The following is an 18,269-nucleotide window of genomic DNA, read 5'->3' on the forward strand; positions in this document are numbered from 1 at the left end:
TGGCCGGGTCTATATGCGAAGTTACTGCTGGCTAGCTTGCACACGGCTCATTCGCTTCCACACTTGCTTTCTGCTGTCTCAGAAGTATATTGATGTTGATGTTAACATGGGGCTTGTCAAAGTGCCACTGACATTCGACTGTTTCATTGCAAATTAGAATCTGAACCTTTTCTCCCGACAAAGGCAAATTCTTCGGTCCATTCCAACCTGAAGTGTAAGATACTCGTAATTGTTTTTACTCGTCGGGCTTATTTAAAAGGGGTGTTTACCTGTTTCAACATGAAAGGCCAACTAGGTCAGTATCATCCAATCAAAATTGCGCTTTCCGCCAACTGGCGCCCCAACAGAAAATGACCAGCGAAAAGGCGAGAATATGTATTTAGTTTTATCGGTGAGCCAGATGCAATCATCAAAATAGCCATAAATGGCTCCCGAGCCATATATGGCCTGATAACACAGTAAACTGTATGACTCTAAAGTCAAATATGGGATTTGTTGATTATCCCATGTGATGTGAACACTTTCAGGTAATTTAGGATAAAACCAGGTCCCGGGAAGGTTCATCAAAAATAAGCAAATGGATTCTTTTTGAGTAGATGCAAAACGGTTCGGCCTCATCTGAATTTTGTTGGTGTTTAAACGGATGAGAGGTGATACGGTTATTGTTTTTAGTTATCATACTTTGGCTTATGATACATTGGTTGTGCTTGCAATTAATGCTTATGCTTATAATAAAAATGCTCATACATGTAATCAAACATTCACCTTTCTCCTTCGTCTTTCACGTTCCCACTTAATCATTCAACTAACTATATATACAATAATGGTGTGTAGTTATTAATGTGTGCTGTGAAGATGTTACTACTGCAGGAAGGACTGAAGGAGAGAAGTGAAGATGAACGTTTCTCTTGGAACCCAGCTAATCTTCATTTGGATGCCAGAGTAACCCAGCTGAAACTTTGTTTAGACTAACAAAATTTCCTGCTCACGAGAAACTGTCTACCAAGGCTGGTCACTGTAATAAAAGGGAAGGGCGTAGAAAGATTGTTTAGAATAGGTGAGAATGCTGGACCCTGTACTCTGTCTTGTCTATTCTCCTTGCAAGTAAAAATTCAACAAAGAGACATCTTCCCTCCTTTTTTGTGAGTCTCAATTATTTCTTAATTTCAACTCTGACAATAGCTTCAGAGAAAAACCGTTTAAAAGGTCGGATATTAAAAGCTGAATATGTGAGGAGAGCAACGGGGATCACGCCGTGACATGTTGCCCTCTCATTTTAAATTCAGCCTTGGGCTCAACAACCAAATGTTTGATTACACAAATAAAAGGAATTGATTGACAGTTTTGTGACTTTTGGGCGAGACTCTGTGGAAGACAGGAACTCATCGGGGACTTTGGTTAGTCATCACTGGGTTTTGTTTTTCATTCCATCTGGTTGAATTTTGCCGACAGGAGATGGTGACGCCTGATATTTGTGGGGGTTTGCAGAGGTCCCAAGCATGTCAAACTACCTGAAGGACTGTCAATACAACACTGTGACGCACCAGAGCAAGTCGGTAACCCTCCCCGCGTTGGAAAAGGAGAACTTGAGCAAGCTCTGAAAAATATTCATTTGAGATCTAAGCACTTAGGGTGAATCGAGCATTGAATGATCACAATGCAACGATTTTCATGTTCTACTTGTCCTCCATTGTGATGGAAATAATCATTGTTGTGATTGAGAAATGTCCATTCACTTGATATCCGAAATGAAAGAACAACTCACATAAGAAATGTCACCTGATAGTCGTCTGTGTAAGTTCTCATTCGTACAGGAGTGGTGCATCGATGAAAAGGTTTCTTCAGCCGTCATCTGTACTTCTTTGAAGGTGTCGGTCGTTTCGCTTCTCATCCAAGAGGCTTTGTCAGTGAACTAAAATTTTGCTGGTATCTCTGGCTCGATCTATATACAGTAAAGTCTCGTTATATCGATATTCAAGGGAGTCCGAAAAATATCGATATAACTGGGACTATCGATATATCCGACCCTCTTTGCATGTAATTTTCTCCGTGCGTGCATAGAAATAGTATCGATATAACCGGGACTATCAATATATCCGATATCGATATAACGAGACTTTACTGTATATATATTCCAACTGTCCAGAGGTGGGGGCGCCAGACCTCTGCACTGATAGGTCCCTGCTCAAAAGTTGGGGAGAGCAGAGGACTATTTCCTGAGGCGACACTGATTACTTCTATTGTCCTGACTGATTATGGTCTACGACTGGCCAGATTGCACAATTTGCTCTGGCATCACCTCATCAGCATCACTAAGCTTATGTGGTAATGATCTCGGGAGTGTGTTGTAAGCAAAATCCAAATTAAACCTCACACCAATGTGGCGATTTAGTGAAATATTTTGCTGTTTTAAGCTATTTTAATAAAACAGAAAAACCCTTCATTAAATCACTTTTTTAAGCTACATGTATGTTAATAATAACGTAATGATTTAATTTATACGATCCTAAAAACGCCCATATAAGGGCGACAGAGTTTGACCACTTACAGATCGATAAATATGTCACTGCGCTTTGAACCTCAAATCAGCTCCAGCTCAGCGATTTTTGCTCAAACATGTTAAACAAGTTCGTAACGTTTTACGCCTGGTGCTTGCTAACAATGACCACCCCGAGGGCTAATTGCAGGTAATTAACTGCTTTGAGTATGTGGCAACTCCAATTTTGCTAAAACATGATTCCCGTCGTGGCTTGTTTGAGGGCACATACTGTCCTCTCTCTCACCTGAGGCAGAACTGAATCGTCTGCCGTATTATCACTTTTGTCCGTTGCATTGGGGACGGAAAGACCGTAAAAAGGTACAGTCAGATTCAGAAGACTCCGGGGGAAAAAAGCACATTTTGAGGTCAGGTTGGACGACATCCTTTCAAATTGCTACAAAGCGACCATGGCGGAGTACAAGATGGAAGTAACGACAGGTGGGATGGACTCCGCCGGCACATTTGACCACATCTTGGTCACCTTGCTTGGCAGCGAAGGGCAGAGTGAGAAAACCGACTTGGATAACTGGGGAAGAGATTTTAAAACTGACACGGTGAGTGAGACAATCCGGAATGTGAAAAATCTCCAATCTAATTTTTCACCAGCATGTTTTGATTCAATTTTAGAGTGACACGTACACCATCAAAACCGCCGCCCCTCTTGGGGAACTTCTGTTGGTGAAGATCGAGAAAGAACCGCGGTTTTCCTGTAAGGACGATGAGTGGTTCTGCTCTAAAATAGCCGTGACCACCCCGGAGGGAGAGACGTTGCTTTTCCCGTGTTACCAGTGGCTGTCCAATGATGAGGTCGTGGAGCTTCGCGGGGGAAAAGGTTTGGTTGATAACTCAATTGAAGCTTTGAAAAAGTAGTAAAATATTTGGATTTTTTTCCCTCAAGCCAAGAAAGCTTTTGAAGACGAGCACCCAATGTTGATTGAGCATCGGAAAAAAGAACTGGCAGCGAAAAAGAGCAACTTTCAGTAAGTTCTTCTGAATAATGCAAACATGCAGACTTTCCATTGCAGTCTTACCACGTTATCTTCTCTAGATGGGCCTCGACGGATCAAAAACTACCTTATCACAGCCAGTTCAGTTCGTCAAGCGTCCCTGCCGAAATCCGGATGTCAAAGTCCAGAGTTCAAGAATCTCAGTCCGCCATACAGTCTGGGTAACTTGAGAACCATTTGCCATTGGCGTCCCGACTTTTTGGAGTTGTCAATGAAAGCGTTTCAATCCTTCAGGTTTATGGAATTGAAATTTAAGGGGATGCTTGGATCTGAAGAGAGCTGGAAAACCATCGAAGACATGAAAACAATCTTTGACGACAGGAAGTCCGACATGTCAGGTAGGTTTATGGTATTCCAAGTATCTCGTTTAAAGATTTGGCAATTTCTTCATTTCCCACGGCTTCAGAGTATGTTTCCGAGCACTGGAAGGACGACGACTTTTATGGGTCCCAGTTTTTGAATGGCGTGAACCCCGTTTTGATCAAGCGTTGTTGGGAGCTACCGGCAAATTTCCCCGTCACAGAGGAAATGGTGAAGCCATACCTGGAGATCGGCATGCCTCTGCACAATGAATTCAAGGTATCTACTGAGCTCTTCTGACTTTGACGATGGCCAGTAGACATTCCATTTCATTACTTTCGTTGTCACACAGCGAGGGAATATGTACCTCTATGACCAGAAGATTTTGAGTGGAATAACGGGGAGGCTCAATCACGGTGAACATCCGTCAGTGCCTGCACCTCTCTGTCTATTGTACCTGAATCCTGAGAAAAAACTCATCCCGGTTGCAATCCAGGTATTTCACAGTGCAATGGTCCCGCTGTTCGATTAAGAACCGATTCTTTTCCGATCAGTTTTGCTCACCCCTGTTTGGATAGGTCCATCAACAACCCTCGGAGGAAAACCCGATTTTCTTGCCCAGTGACTCTGAGACAGACTGGCTCTTAGCCAAGATATTCGTCAAAAATGCTGATATGATGACTCACCAGGCAGTCTCCCACCTTAAGAACACTCACTTGGTTGCTGAGGCCTGGGCATTGAGCCTTTTTCGCAACTTCCCCCTCATTCATCCCATTTACAAGGTAGCGCTTGCGATTTCTGGAGTAGTGTCAACGTTAGAAAGGATATCGGTTAGTACTGTGGAAAGCTGGGGTGAATATTGGCTATGATAGCCTGACCCAAAAAAATAAAATAGTACAAGACGTCTGAGGAGATGAGATAACAGGACATCGAGAATATGTTCCTTCACCTCTTCAAGCAAATGCAAATTGCGGTCGGATGCTAACATCTGCTGCTATCTTGATAGCGGGGACAATGGAAATGCCCCAAGTAGCAGTCTCATATTTATTTATATCAAGGATGAATAATTGACACGTCCTGAGGATGCGATCAGGTGTCCTCTGCAAGAAGCACATTTCAGCCACCAATCATTATATTTACCCCAGCAGCCTAGTACACTCAAATGAACACACCTTTTTGGCAATGACGGAACTATTCTTCCCATTCTCTGAAGTTGCTGATCCCGCACTTCCGGTGGATTCTACATGTCAACACTAAGGCCCGTGAAATCCTGTTGGGACCTTCCGGATCGTTTGCAATGGTGCGAGTGTCCGACTAATGACTGTAGCACAGTTATTTGCTTTATGTTTTTTTTTCCACGTCTGACACCAAGTCATGTGTATCTTAAACTGTACGAGATTAGAGTTCACTTGGAATCAATGGAGCGCTGGAGCTCATGGGGCGGGCACAAGCTGAGCTCACGTACAGCTCACTCTGTATACCGGATGACATACACAATAGAGGACTTGAGTGTATCCCCGGCTTCTACTACAGAGATGATGGACTGAAAATATGGGATGTCATCCAAAGGTTTACCATCATAAGTAAATCACACAAGCGTATTGAAGACAACGAAAGGATAGATTGTTTTTCCCTTGGCAGATTTGTGAAGGCTGTGGTGGGACACTACTATCGTTCAAACAACGAAGTCGTCAAAGACTCTGAGCTGCAAGGATGGATCCACGAGATATTCACGTACTGCTTTTTAGGGAATAAATGCTCAGGTATTATATGCCAGTAAATTTGCCTACACACTATTTGTGTATAGCAACTACATTATTTTTAATTTGGTTTTGGGTGACAGGATGTCCAGAGGCCTTTCAGAGTGTTGAGGAAGTGGTCAAGTTCATCACCATGGTGATCTTCACGGTTTCCGTTCAACATGCTGCTGTCAATAACGGACAGGTGATAACTTCCATTTTCGTAATTTATTAAACTCGGATTACGACCATACCAGATGGTTTCCAAACCCACCTCCGAGTACCGTTTGTGGGCATATGACTCAAAAGGACACTGACCTAAAGTGTTTTGTTACTTTAGTTTGACTACCAGACGTTTGTCCCCAATGGTTCCTTACTGTTGCGCAAGCCATCTCCAAACGTAAAAGGACAGTCCAGTAAGGAGACCATTTTGGAGACACTGCCACACATTGGCAACACGGTTATGACTGCGAACATTCTATATGTGCTCACACTCAACTACTCCGATACCGTAAGTTGAGCGCCGTTAGCTTCTCCGAGACGTCTGCCATCTCTGGTTTCGAGTGTTTTCTGCTTGTTTGCAATCACGGCAGGTACTCCTGGGTTCGTATCCCGATGAACGATTCCAAGAGCCTGAAATCAAGCAGATGATGAAGGAGTTTCAAGAGGGCTTATCGAGCCTTAGCGATGACATCAAGGCCAGAAATGCAAAGCTTGGTGTGCCGTACACGTATTTGGACCCTAGTCAAATTGACAGCAGCATTATTAAGTAATTTTTTTAACTGGGCATCAATCTTCTACTCAATTTTCCAAATATAATCTGAATGCTTTTTTAAATATCATTCTTTCTTCTTATCTACGGCAGTACATAAGACACAGATGACCACAAACTTGCAGTTTTTCTTATGCTAATGGGTGTTTCAGGGTCTGTAAATGATTTTTTTTCCTCCTAATAGAGAGATTAACTCACCCCATGCCAGGGACATCTTGTGATAGGATGCCCAAAAAAACATTAAAGGCTCTTCCAGACCATAGCAGAAGTGTGATCATTAATTCATGGACCGTGTAACCTGATAACACGATTAGTTGCCTCATGTCGTAACAGCTGTCCCTGAAAGAGTTGACTAGGACAGAAGCTTGTTGCAATTCATACAAGAGAAACGATCACGACACGCACACCAAGTAAATTGTCACTCAACCATCTTCTTATCTTTTGGCTTTTCCCTTCAGGGGATGCCACAGCAAATCAGTGTCCTCCATCTTCAGAGGTTTGATTCACATGTTTGTTTTGGCCAAGCTTTTAGGTCGGATGCCCTTCCTGACACAACCCTCTGTATTTATTCTGGCTTGGGACCGGCCCAATAAGACACCGGCTTGTGTCCCCTTGTGGCTACAGAACAAGCAACTCTATGAACTTAATAAAGATGAAGATACTTAGTAAAAGGCTCCCAAACACAAAATGGTCATCGGCACAGCAGCATTCAAACAAAGCAAAATTATACGCACAAATTGTCTGTCAACCTTTGGGCTCTAAAGTCAAATATGGGATTTGTTGATTATCCTGTGTGACGTGAACCAGAAAGGTTAATCAAAAAGAAGCCAATGGCTGCTTTTTGAGCAGATGCAAAACAGTTCCACCTCACTTGAACTTTGTTGCTGTTTAAACGGACGATATCTTCAGAGAAACACTGTTTAAAAGGTCGGATATTTGAAGCTGAACATGAGAGGAGAGCAACAGGGATCACGCCGTGACATGTTGCCCTCTCATTTCAAAATAAGCCTTAAGGGTCAACAACCAAATGCTTGACGACAAGAATAAGAGGAATTGATTGACAGTTTGCAGTTTCGTGACTTTTGGGGTGAGAGACGTGGAAGACTGGCGCTTGTCGGGAATTTGTTGAGTCGTGACTGGGTTTTGTTTTTCATTGAATCTGTATGAATTTTGCCTACTGAAGACGGTGGCGCCTGGTATTTGCATCTTCATCTTCAGTCGATTTTTTTGCATATTGCATATTGTTGCAATTTTTTTTGCATATTGCATAAAGTTGCCAAGTGGTTAAAAAAGCAGCCAGTTGAGACTACGGCCTAAACCACTTCAACGCATTGAGTCGGGTAGGGTGTTCGGTATTACGGGATTGCGACAACTAAGTGAGCATGGCGGAGTACAAGCTGGAGGTAACGACGGGAGGAAGGCGCTTTGCCGCAACCTTTGACAAAATACTTATCACCTTGCTCGGAAGTGAAGGTCAGAGCGAAAAAAGCCAGTTCAACCATTGGGCTGTCGATTTTATGACCAAGACGGTGAGTTGAGAGGCGGCAAACGCATGAGAGGCCCACGCCTCGATATTTTTACATTGATCATGCCATCAGAGGGCCATAAATTTTCTTTCGGATGTCTTTCATTCCAGACTGAGACGTACACCATCAAAACCAGTTCTTCTCTGGGGAAGCTTCTCCTGGTGAAAGTTGAGAAACACTCACGTTTTTCCCTCTTTGAAAATGACCTCTTCTTCTCTAAGATATCCGTGATTACCCCAGAGGGAGAGACTCTTCTTTTCCCCTGTTACCGATGGCTTTCCAATAATGACGTATTGGAATTGAGAGGAGGAAAAGGTTTGGTTCATATTCCCGTAAAAATTATTTGATCAGACTGCTTGGGGTTTGCTACACATTGAACGTGCTCCCCCTCCCCTCAGCCACAAAGCCTTTTGAAGACAACCATCCGTTGCTCATTGAGCACCGCAAAAATGAACTGGTGGGGAGAAGGGTTCTCTTCCAGTAAGATTCATCCCAAACATGATAAATGCCGTCCGCTGTAGTCCTCGAAAGGGTGAAAAATATGCCACTGCTTTTTCTAGATGGGTCTCTAACAACAGGGGGCTTCTTGACCACAGCCATTTCACAATGTCCAACATCCCAGCTGATCTCTGCATGTCACTGTCTCGACGCATTGAGGGAAAGAAGGCCCTGTTTGCCGCGTACGTTTATTTATTTTATTTTATTTTATTACTTCATTCTGAGGAGTACGATGGCATTTGAATACCGTTGCACTTCAGACTCCTAGAATTCTGGCTGAAGGGGATGCTTCGATCGGAGCAAAGTTGGCCAAGCATAGAAGACATCAAAAATATGTTCTGGATCAGAAAGACACAAATATCAGGTGGGTTAAGGTCCCTAGCAATCTGTCGTCGATTTTGAGATAATGGGAAGAGAAAGTTGTTTCACACCTCGTATTCCATTCATTTCCAGAGTACGTTTCCAAGCACTGGAAGGAAGATGACTTTTATGGGTACCAGTTCCTGAACGGCGTGAACCCCTGTTTGATCAAACGCTGTTCACAACTTCCTTCAAATTTCCCAGTCACCGAAGAAATGGTGAAACCCTTCCTGGAGAATGACAGCACTCTGGAAAATGAAATGCAGGTATCTGCGACACTCCACTCATATTCAAGATGCTAATATCCTTCCCAAAACATAAATTGCTACTTGTCTCCTTGTCACACAGAATGGGAACATATTCATCTGCGACCTGACACATCTGAATGGAATACCCGGGAAACTACATAACGGGGAAAATCTGCCAGTGCCTGCTCCCTTCTGTTTGTTTTACCTAAACCCTGAGGAAAAACTGATGCCGATCGCAATCCAGGTACTTCCACCATTCAAGTGGTTCGCGAATCAGTTGTTGAAATATTTCTCACAACCTTTGTCGCAGGTGCATCAACAACCCTCAGAGGACAACCCGATTTTCCTGCCGAGTGATTCGGAGACAGATTGGCTCCTAGCCAAGATATTTGTCAAAAATGCAGAAACGCTGACTCACCAGGCAGTCAACCACGTTAAGAACACTCACTTTGTTTCAGAGACCTGGGCGTTGAGCCTTTATCGCAACTTCCCCTTCATTCATCCCATTTACAAGGTAAAGCTGATGTTGGTTACAACCAGCGGTTTGACGACTCCCGTTTCAATCCTTTCAGGGGGCGGTTACTCCACTGGACAAATTACTTATTTTTATGTTTGGTCAGAGAGAGGCCCGGTATCTGAGTGCACGCTGGATTCACATTGCAGAGGGCATGGGTTTTAGTTCTGCCTTGGCTTCCCTGTGTGAAGTTTGCATGTTCTCCCTGGGCCCGCGAGGGTTTTCTCCAGGTCCTCCGGTTTATCCGCACATTCCAAAAACATGCAGGCTGATTGAACACTCCAAATTTTCCCTCGGTTAGAGTGTGGGTGCGGATGGTTTATTGTCTCTGTGTGCCCTGGGATTGGCTGGCAACTGCTTCAGGGAGTCCCTTGCCTAGTGCCCAAAGACGATTGGGATAGGCTCCAGCACTCCCCGCAACTTTAATGAGGTAGAAGCGCTCTGGAAAATGGATGCATGGATGTTTGGTCAGGTAGAGGAGTCTCAATATTGTCAGCTAGAACTTCCATCTGTCAACAAGTTATCGGTAGACTTTTGTGAACAAAATGCTGAATTATGCATTTACTTTTGTAAACTGATTTGTGGTGTTCCTCCTTCTTCCTTCCGTGCCTAGTTGCTTGTCCCACACTTTCGATGGGCTTTCCACGTCAGTACTCTAGCTCGTGAAATTCTGCTGGGGGATACAGGGTATTTTTCAAGGGTAAGAAACTGTCGTTTGCATGGCGAAAAAACAAAGTGTTACTTGCTTTTTCGTTTCTTCACATTCGACTCCACCCATGTGTGTCTCATCCCATATGTGACTAGGCTTCATTTGGAGTTGACGGCACCATCGAACTCATGAAGAGGCATCAACCCGAGCTCACATTCAGCTCGCTGTGTTTCCCGGAAGACATTCACACTCGTGGACTCGAATCCATGCCCAACTACTACTACAGAGATGACGGCCTTAAAATATGGGACATCATCCACAGGTTGTTTTAATATTTACACAGGATGACCCTGGATATACCTATACATACACATATATATACAGTATAGACAGACAGTCTTTTTTTCCTTTCAGCTTTTCCCTTCAGAGGTCGCCAAAGCGATTCAGTGTCCTCCATTTAACCCCGTTTTGTGCATCCTCTTCTCTCACACCACCTCCCTTCAAGTCCTCTCTCACAACATCAATAAACCTCCTCTTCCTCATCAATAAACCTCATCTCCCAATATATTCACTCTCTCTCCTCTGGACATGTCCAAACCATCTCAGTCTGGTCTCTCTGACTTTCTCTCCAAAACCAATAACAGCAGTTGTCCAGAGATTATCCAACCTGGTCAATCCTAAAGAAAACCTCAACATATTCATCTCTGCTACCTGCAGCTTTGCTTCATGTCTTTTTTTCAGTAGCATTGTATCCAGTCCAAACATCATGGCTTGTCTCACCACAGTTTTATACACCTTTCATTTCATCCAAGTTGAAATTCTTCTATCATACATTATGCCTGCCTGACATTTTTCTCCAGACACTCCAGCCTGTCTAGACACATTTCTTCACCTCTTTTCCATAATCTCCATTGCTCTGGACAGTTGACCCAAGTACTTAAAATCCTCCATCTTCTTGAGCTTTCCTCCCTGTAAACTCACTCTTGTATTGTACTTGGGTCCATCTCATTGACATGCAGCTATATTGCGTCTTGCTGCGACTGACCTGCATTTCTCTCCTTTCAAGGGCAAACCTCCACGTCTCTTGTTTCTCTTCCAATATCTCTTCTCCTCTCCTCATACTGTACATTTCATTAACATTTGGTCATTCAAGCTACTCAAGTAACAGAATGTTAATTTCTTTTACTTTCAGATTCGTGAAGGCAGTGGTGGGACACTTTTATCAGTCGGATGACGAAGTGGTTAAAGACGCAGAGCTGCAAGGATGGATACATGAGATTTTCACTCGATGCTTTTTAGAGAGTAAATCTTCAGGTATTAACCCTTCTCTGGGACGATGGTGGCGACAGTGGCCAGATTATCATGTTCTCAGGTTACAGGCTGCATGAAATTGAAATTATGAAATTAATTTTGTCAGACAATGTCAATGGTCTTTTCCCCCTAGGATGTCCAGAGACCTTCAAAACTGTTGAGGAAGTTGTCAAGGTTGTCACCATAATGATCTTTACCGTTTCAGCTCAACATGCCGCCATCAATAATTCACAGGTGAAACGATACCTCCCATGACTTTTCAGTCATGGGAGTTTGTTTTTTACTTTTGGGGATATATCACAACAGGTTCCTTCTTCTTGAGACACGTTTTGGAACTAAACTGTGAGCAAAAATGTTTTATTTACTTATTTGTTTATTTTCTTTAGTTTGACTTCCAGTTATTTGCCCCCAACGGCTCCTTACTGTTGCGCAAGCCATCGCCAACCACCAAAGGACAGTCCAGCATGGAGACCATTTTGGAGACGCTCCCATCCATTGGCGATATGGTCATTTTAGTGAGCCTGCTTTGTGTGCTGACACAAGACTACAGCGATTCTGTAAGTTAATTCCAATTCACAACATCCTTTATTTTTCACTTTAGAAGGACTGATAACTTGCCAAACTAAACTCAAAATGGCCACATCTCAGGCTTTCCAAACAATGCTAAACAAGTTCAGGTGTCTCCCTGTTCTGCAATGCTTGCAGGTGGTGCTGGGTTCCTACCCTGAGGAACAATTCCAAGAACCTGAAATTCAGAAGATGATGATGGTGTTTCAAGCAGAGTTGTCCAGCCTCAGTGCAGACATTCAGGCCAGAAACACAAAGCTAGCTGTGCCGTACATATATTTGGACCCGAGTCGAATTGAAAATTGTATCATTAAATAAGAATAAGCACAACGGGGCATCTCATTATTTGAGTCATGTTAGCTTTATTGACAAATCTGCTCTACGCACCACATGGAGCTGATCTAAAAAAATAATAGATATAAAAAAAGACATTCTTGTATTAAAAATGATGCAAATTATATCGATATTTTTGCAGAATACCCCCATACAAGCGACAGTCAACATCATTTTCATCAACCGTCCTTACATGATTAGATGTGCTAAAAATTAAAGGGAGGCTCAGAGAAGATCGAGCCTTTTCCATTGCTGGTTCCACTCTCAAGAATGACCGGTCACTCACCTCAAAACTCAAAACTTTGCCATTTGACTCAACATGATTCCAACTTGATCTTAGTTTTACTCCCTGGTGCTTTCTACTATCTTTGTAATTGCTTCATTTTTCCTTTATATGATAGTTGTTCATGTTAAGTGGGACAATACAATATGTATTGTATTGTAACCATCGGTCTACGAGTGCACTGAATGTCTTATTGATGAGGAGTTCCGGAGCGTGCATATGGAATAGTGTAGATGCGCAAACTGCTTTCTATAGAGTATATTAAATGGATGCAAGCAAAGTCCAACATCGTTCCGGTGGCTGCATCTCTGCTTTAGCCTGAAGTGACTATTGGGTTAAGGTTTAGCCTTCTTGACCATTACACACTTGCATTGAGTTGTTATAAGAAGTATACGGGATGTGGGTCAAAAAAAAGTTTAAAATAAAGGTGACTTGTTGTGTGGAACCTCTTGGCGTTGAGTCTTCTTGCGATGTTTAGGATCCCTCATTCACACACATATATATATTCGGTTTTTCTGCGACTGCTTCATTCCTCTCATTTCCAGGGCATAACTCCACCTCTCTAGTTTCTCCCCCAGCTGTTCCCTGCTCTCGCTACAGATCACAATGTCATCTGCAAACATCATGGTCCAAGGGGTGTCTTGTCTCACATCTTCTGTCAGCCTGTCCATCTCCATTGCGAACAAGGGGCTGAGAGCTGACCCGTGGTGGAGTCCTCCTTGAACAAATAAAATAATAATAATAATAATAATAATAATAATAATAATAATAATTGTGGTGTATTGAATGACGGAGCATCAGCATCCTTGCATCAGCAACACGGGGTAGGAACCCCAACATTTTAACGCATGCGCAGTCGATGTCAATACGAGGTACGGAAAGTCTGTCATCCAAACAACCTACAAATACATTAGTGGTTATTACACCAAAATAATAATAATAATACTAATAATCCCATACCTCTCAACTATGGCTAATATCTGCCCGTATAAAAGTAAGACGCCTATTATTAAATTATTAAAAATACAGTAATGTTTATAATAGAGTCGGGCTGGTGCACTTGCAAATGCCATGGATAGTTAGCGCTCCTGTTCGTGCCTCTTGCTTTATTTAGCCCATGTTTACTTCCGTCAATACGCTTCTAAATATACACATAAAGTATATCAGCAAAGCTGCAGGCCAAACTCCGACTACGTTTTAGACAAAAAACATGTCCATGTCCAGCATGTTGTTCCGATTCGGCGTCATTCTCACTGCAGACTCACCGCACGTCGAGCTGTTTATTTTGGGCTCGCGCGAAGAAATGGGCCAGTGGGACCCGTGCAAAGCGGTTCGGATGAGCGCATGTCGGAGTTCGGTATCGACCCGGGAGCCATGTCTGTGGCTCGGCGACGTGCGTCTGCGGGAGCCCTTTAAGGACACGTTGTGGTTCAAGTTCATCCAAAGAACGGACGGTCGTTTCGTTTGGGAAGGTACACTGCATGCAAAATAAGCTTCTGAATACAACACATTTGTATTTTGAATCAAACGCGTGTATTTTGTTTAAACGATCCTCAACACATTAAAAAAACGTTTTTTGAGGTCATTGGTATGGTGTAATTACACAATTTGAACACACGAAGGCACTAAAGTCCTAAATTCGAATTGGGTCTTTCTGTCATTGTGTTGAGTAACTTTTAGCCAATTTTCCAATCTTGTTGATTCATGTACACAACTATTTTAACTTCTATGAATGTGCATTGCAACTGTTCTGGAGAATAAGAAAAAAACAAACAACGCCCCAATAATATTTCATTGTCCGCAGGCAACGGGCCTCATCACGACAGAATGTGCACCTTTGACGAGGATAACGTGGTGGACGGCGTCTATTGTCATCCGATCGGTCACTGGATCAAAGAGACGGGCCACACGGATGAAATGAAACACACCACCGACTTTTACTTTAGCGTGGCTGGTCAGAATGCGATGCATTTCTCCAGGTGACGCCAAAAAATTGTTGTTTCAAACTCTACACGATAAATATGGCATGAAGGATGCCACGATCTAATGTAATATTCCTGGAAAGACATTTTTAAACTGACTACATCCTGCTGGCTCCCAGGGTCCTCCCAAGGCTTTGGCTGGGCAGCTGTCCTCGTCTTCCGGAACACGTGACAATCAAGATGAAGCACGACCTTGGGATCAGCGCCGTAATGAACTTCCAGACAGAGACGGACGTGATGAACAACTCCCACGGCTGCTTACGGAACCTCGGCCAAGTAATGACGGCAGACGGCATGATGCATTTATACAACCGGTGCGGCCTCGCGTACGTCTGGATCCCCACGCCTGATATGAGCACCGAAGGTAAACGCAGCGTGGGACTGGAAGGTCGACGTGACAAACCACGACTGGATTCCGAAAGTGATCAAAAAAAGTCAATTCACAATAGCAGTAACGTCATTTCATGACATCAGGACTCAAAGCTAACTACGCTTTACTCCCGTTCCTTGTCACAGGTCGCATCCGGATGCTTCCCCAAGCCGTATTCCTCCTTCACGGTCTCCTAGAGAACGGTCACACGGTATACGTCCACTGTAATGCCGGCGTGGGCCGCTCGACGGCGGCCGTGTGCGGTCTGCTCATGTACGTGCTGGGCTGGAGCCTCAGGAAGGTCCAGTACGTGGTGACCGCCCGGAGGCCTGTCGTGTACATCGACGAGGAGGCTTTAGTGAAGGCCCGGGAAGACTTTTTTTGCAAGTTCGGACGACTGAAATCGTCCATTTCAGAAACATGAAGACGGAGAAGCTTCTCATGACTTTTTCATGCATGACGACGGAAGGCGGCGTAACGGGTAAGCGGCTTGAGTCACGCATGCGCACGAAAATCCATATGGATGATGCGGGCTAAAAATAGTGACATAACGTGCATGGAAAATGAGCAAATGTTTTCAGTGCGTGAAGATGAGTCTCAGTCGGCTATATGCAGATTTATATTCACCCATTGCTGCTTTTTCAAACAGCCTTGCTTTCTTTTTCCGTCTCTCTGAGCAAGTCATATTATTCGCTCCGTGCAGGTAAGGCGCCTAAGAAAGAATCCTGCAATGACTTTTGACTTTGCTCCCAGCCAGGAAGACAGATAAACACCCTCACGTGAAGCCCCCTAACAGGTAGGGGACTTATCCCCGTAATTTCACACCATCTGAGCTATAATTCAGTAACGCGGAGACTGACTGAGGGACTGGTTTCAAGTATGACAACTCACTTTGCAGTTTGCAACCTTTTTGGCATTAGAATCAGTCTCTGGATTTGGTGGGCATCGATCGGTAAAGCCTGCCTGAGGGCTGGAAAAGGTGGTGGGCAGGGTGCGGAGGGTCCAGTAGGATTTTTCGTGCCCTTGCAGTGTGAAAGTCTTCGATAGTGGGTAGGGCAGTGCCATTTTTTTTTTTCTGTCGTCCTAACTGTAAATGCTGTTGATACATTTGTCTATAACTGCTATCCCATAGTTGACCAGCAGATGACTGTGCTTTATTTTTTTAAACATTCATTAAGGTTGGTTTGTTGTCACTTCAGGTTTTTCTTTACTCTAGTTTCATTTTACTGACAAGACGGTGAGAATTGACATGCTTTATCACTGTAATATTTAGCAAAGAAAAGATAAAAAACACGAAGATCAAATCTTCCATTTCGTAGTGGAAAGCGGGCAAAGTGGTTTGTACGATTTTATTGCATGTGTTTTATTTCATTGATGTAAAGTCCAAGTGTTTATATTTTTATACTTGTTTGTAGTTCTACGGAGATGTCGTTGGTGATTCATGATGCAAGTGAAATCACATTAAAGAATTAACCATCAGTACAAAGAACCGGAGTCGTGGGTGCGTTGAGATGCAATCGTTCATGTAGTGGGAGAAGAGCAGTGGATTGGATTGGATTTGCCTTTATTAGTCTCGCAGTGGAGAAATTTACATTTCACAGCAGAAAAGAGAGAAGACGCATCCCTGTGGGACTCCAGTACTAGTGGTGCACGTTGATGAACAATTGTTCCGAAAAAAAGAGGCTTCGAGCTTTTAAATGATGCTCCCACTTGACATTTACTGTCAAATTTAACATAAAGAAAGAGAGGTCCACATTATGTTTCAAAAAACAACCCGACAACTTTGTCCAAAGAGTGCACAACTTAGCTTAGCTAACACATCAAGAAAAACTCAATTGGAAAGCTAATGATGAGCAATGATAGCTTTGTTTTAAATCAACCTTTTTTTTAATCACAAAGTAATATCACACCAAATCTCTGAGGAAACAAAAGTAGGACATTGTCCAATAGCAGAGATCTGTGAACTGACTTCAGCAAGCAAGTTGAACCCCGACGCCTCATTTGCATTTGCAGTCATTGTAACGACAATCTGAGCCGGCGCCTCGTTGATATTCAATTACAATGCAGCCTTTGTCTCAGGGCACCGTAGTAATGACCGCACTAATATATGCAGCCGCTTTGTATCTTCTGCAGACTGTGTAAAATATCACAAGTGTTTACTGTTATGCATAAAATTCTCCTTTCATTGACTTTGGACTTTTTTCCGAGAGGGGTCCTCTTTATGCTTTTTTTTCCTTAAATCATGGACTTGAAGTGAAATGCATCATGGGAAGCCATGATCCATTTCATTTTCACAGATTCATTACGCCACACACTTCACTTTAATATAAATGTAGATTATTTTGGTAAGCAGAAGGTGGAGGGGTGAGCAGTTACACACTGAAAGGTAGGTAAGATCCTATTGACTGCAAACACGGATGCCTTTTTACTCAATTGATTCATTTGCTTTAAAAATGGTCCCAGCAGGTCACAGTTAGCTCCTCTGAAGACGAAAGTAGGTCATGCATTTTCGGGGAAAAGCATTTCAACTCAACATCATCATCCATCTTGGGAGTTAAATCACATTCACCGAACGTACTGGAAACACTCTTGCACCAAAAGAATAATAGGAGGTAATTTTACATAGTGACTGTGCTTATTAATTAAAAGATAAGTGTGATGGTACCAGTGGAATAAAAAAACAAATTTGAACAGTGCGTACTTGGGGAATGGATTCAAGCGGAATATGAAGTCGGCACTTTTCTTTGTATGGGGGTCATTCCGCTTTTTTCGAAATTGTGTTTTTTTGTCTTCTTTTCCCACACGAGGCAACCTTCTTAAAGTTTAAAACCCGTCCAGAGATGATTTCTTTCCCAGCTATCGTCACTGTGCAATAAAAAAGATGCTATTAACATATTTGAAGAACCACAATCATCTGAGGGCAATTGTGCCAGTTCCTCCGGGTTCAAATGTGAAATTTAATCTTCAGATGAACAAATGGCACCTCGTTGAAGGAGAGCGCCGAATAATGACTGTCATCCGAATGCACATAACAGGATTGAATAAGAGGAGCCCCGCGGGGGGAGGTAATTGAAAAAAAGCAGACGTGATTGACTCTCAAATAATGAATCGGGTATTACATTACGGCGCTGGATATAGCTTATTTTGAACGGCAAACGGGATACGGGTTTTGTTTTTTCATGCTTGGGTGACGATAAAGCACTGGCTATGGCCTCTGGCAATGCTTTTTTTTCCAAAAGGAAAGCATTTCAATTTCTTTCATATTAATAAT

At 43.1% G+C, this 18,269-nt stretch overlaps 3 protein-coding genes across 4 annotated transcripts; all 3 read left to right on the forward strand.

Annotated features, from left to right (window-relative positions):
• Positions 1 to 2,732: 2,732 nt before the first annotated feature.
• On the forward strand, positions 2,733 to 6,619 carry LOC148883788 (arachidonate 12-lipoxygenase, 12R-type-like). Its single transcript, XM_089021992.1, has 14 exons — positions 2,733 to 3,093; positions 3,167 to 3,371; positions 3,438 to 3,519; positions 3,588 to 3,707; positions 3,781 to 3,884; positions 3,953 to 4,125; positions 4,199 to 4,342; positions 4,425 to 4,628; positions 5,060 to 5,146; positions 5,249 to 5,415; positions 5,488 to 5,609; positions 5,690 to 5,790; positions 5,926 to 6,096; positions 6,179 to 6,619. The coding sequence occupies exons 1-14, from the start codon at positions 2,947 to 2,949 to the stop codon at positions 6,356 to 6,358; spliced, it is 2,007 nt and encodes a 668-aa protein (XP_088878118.1). The 5' UTR covers positions 2,733 to 2,946; the 3' UTR covers positions 6,359 to 6,619.
• Positions 6,620 to 6,736: 117 nt separating this feature from the next.
• On the forward strand, positions 6,737 to 13,091 carry LOC148883789 (arachidonate 12-lipoxygenase, 12R-type-like). Its single transcript, XM_089021993.1, has 14 exons — positions 6,737 to 7,886; positions 7,994 to 8,198; positions 8,282 to 8,363; positions 8,444 to 8,563; positions 8,642 to 8,745; positions 8,835 to 9,007; positions 9,090 to 9,233; positions 9,300 to 9,503; positions 10,117 to 10,203; positions 10,308 to 10,474; positions 11,345 to 11,466; positions 11,597 to 11,697; positions 11,850 to 12,020; positions 12,169 to 13,091. The coding sequence occupies exons 1-14, from the start codon at positions 7,740 to 7,742 to the stop codon at positions 12,346 to 12,348; spliced, it is 2,007 nt and encodes a 668-aa protein (XP_088878119.1). The 5' UTR covers positions 6,737 to 7,739; the 3' UTR covers positions 12,349 to 13,091.
• Positions 13,092 to 13,389: 298 nt separating this feature from the next.
• Positions 13,390 to 18,036, forward strand: epm2a (EPM2A glucan phosphatase, laforin). Of its 2 annotated transcripts, XR_016118465.1 has the most exons (5): positions 13,390 to 14,118; positions 14,451 to 14,625; positions 14,748 to 14,992; positions 15,145 to 15,479; positions 15,702 to 18,036. XR_016118465.1 is itself a non-coding variant. In XM_089021994.1 (4 exons), exons 1-4 carry the CDS (start codon positions 13,857 to 13,859, stop codon positions 15,420 to 15,422), a joined length of 960 nt encoding a protein of 319 aa, XP_088878120.1. In that variant the 5' UTR covers positions 13,390 to 13,856; the 3' UTR covers positions 15,423 to 18,036. The 2 variants fall into 2 exon arrangements, 1 of the variants encoding a protein (XP_088878120.1); XM_089021994.1 differs by having other exon boundaries at positions 15,145 to 18,036.
• The last annotated feature ends 233 nt before the right edge of the window (positions 18,037 to 18,269 follow it).

The sequence above is a fragment of the Hippocampus bargibanti genome, linkage group LG19, assembly GCF_051943395.1.
Source record: "Hippocampus bargibanti isolate YZ-2025 linkage group LG19, ASM5194339v1, whole genome shotgun sequence".
NCBI lineage: Eukaryota > Metazoa > Chordata > Actinopteri > Syngnathiformes > Syngnathidae > Hippocampus > Hippocampus bargibanti.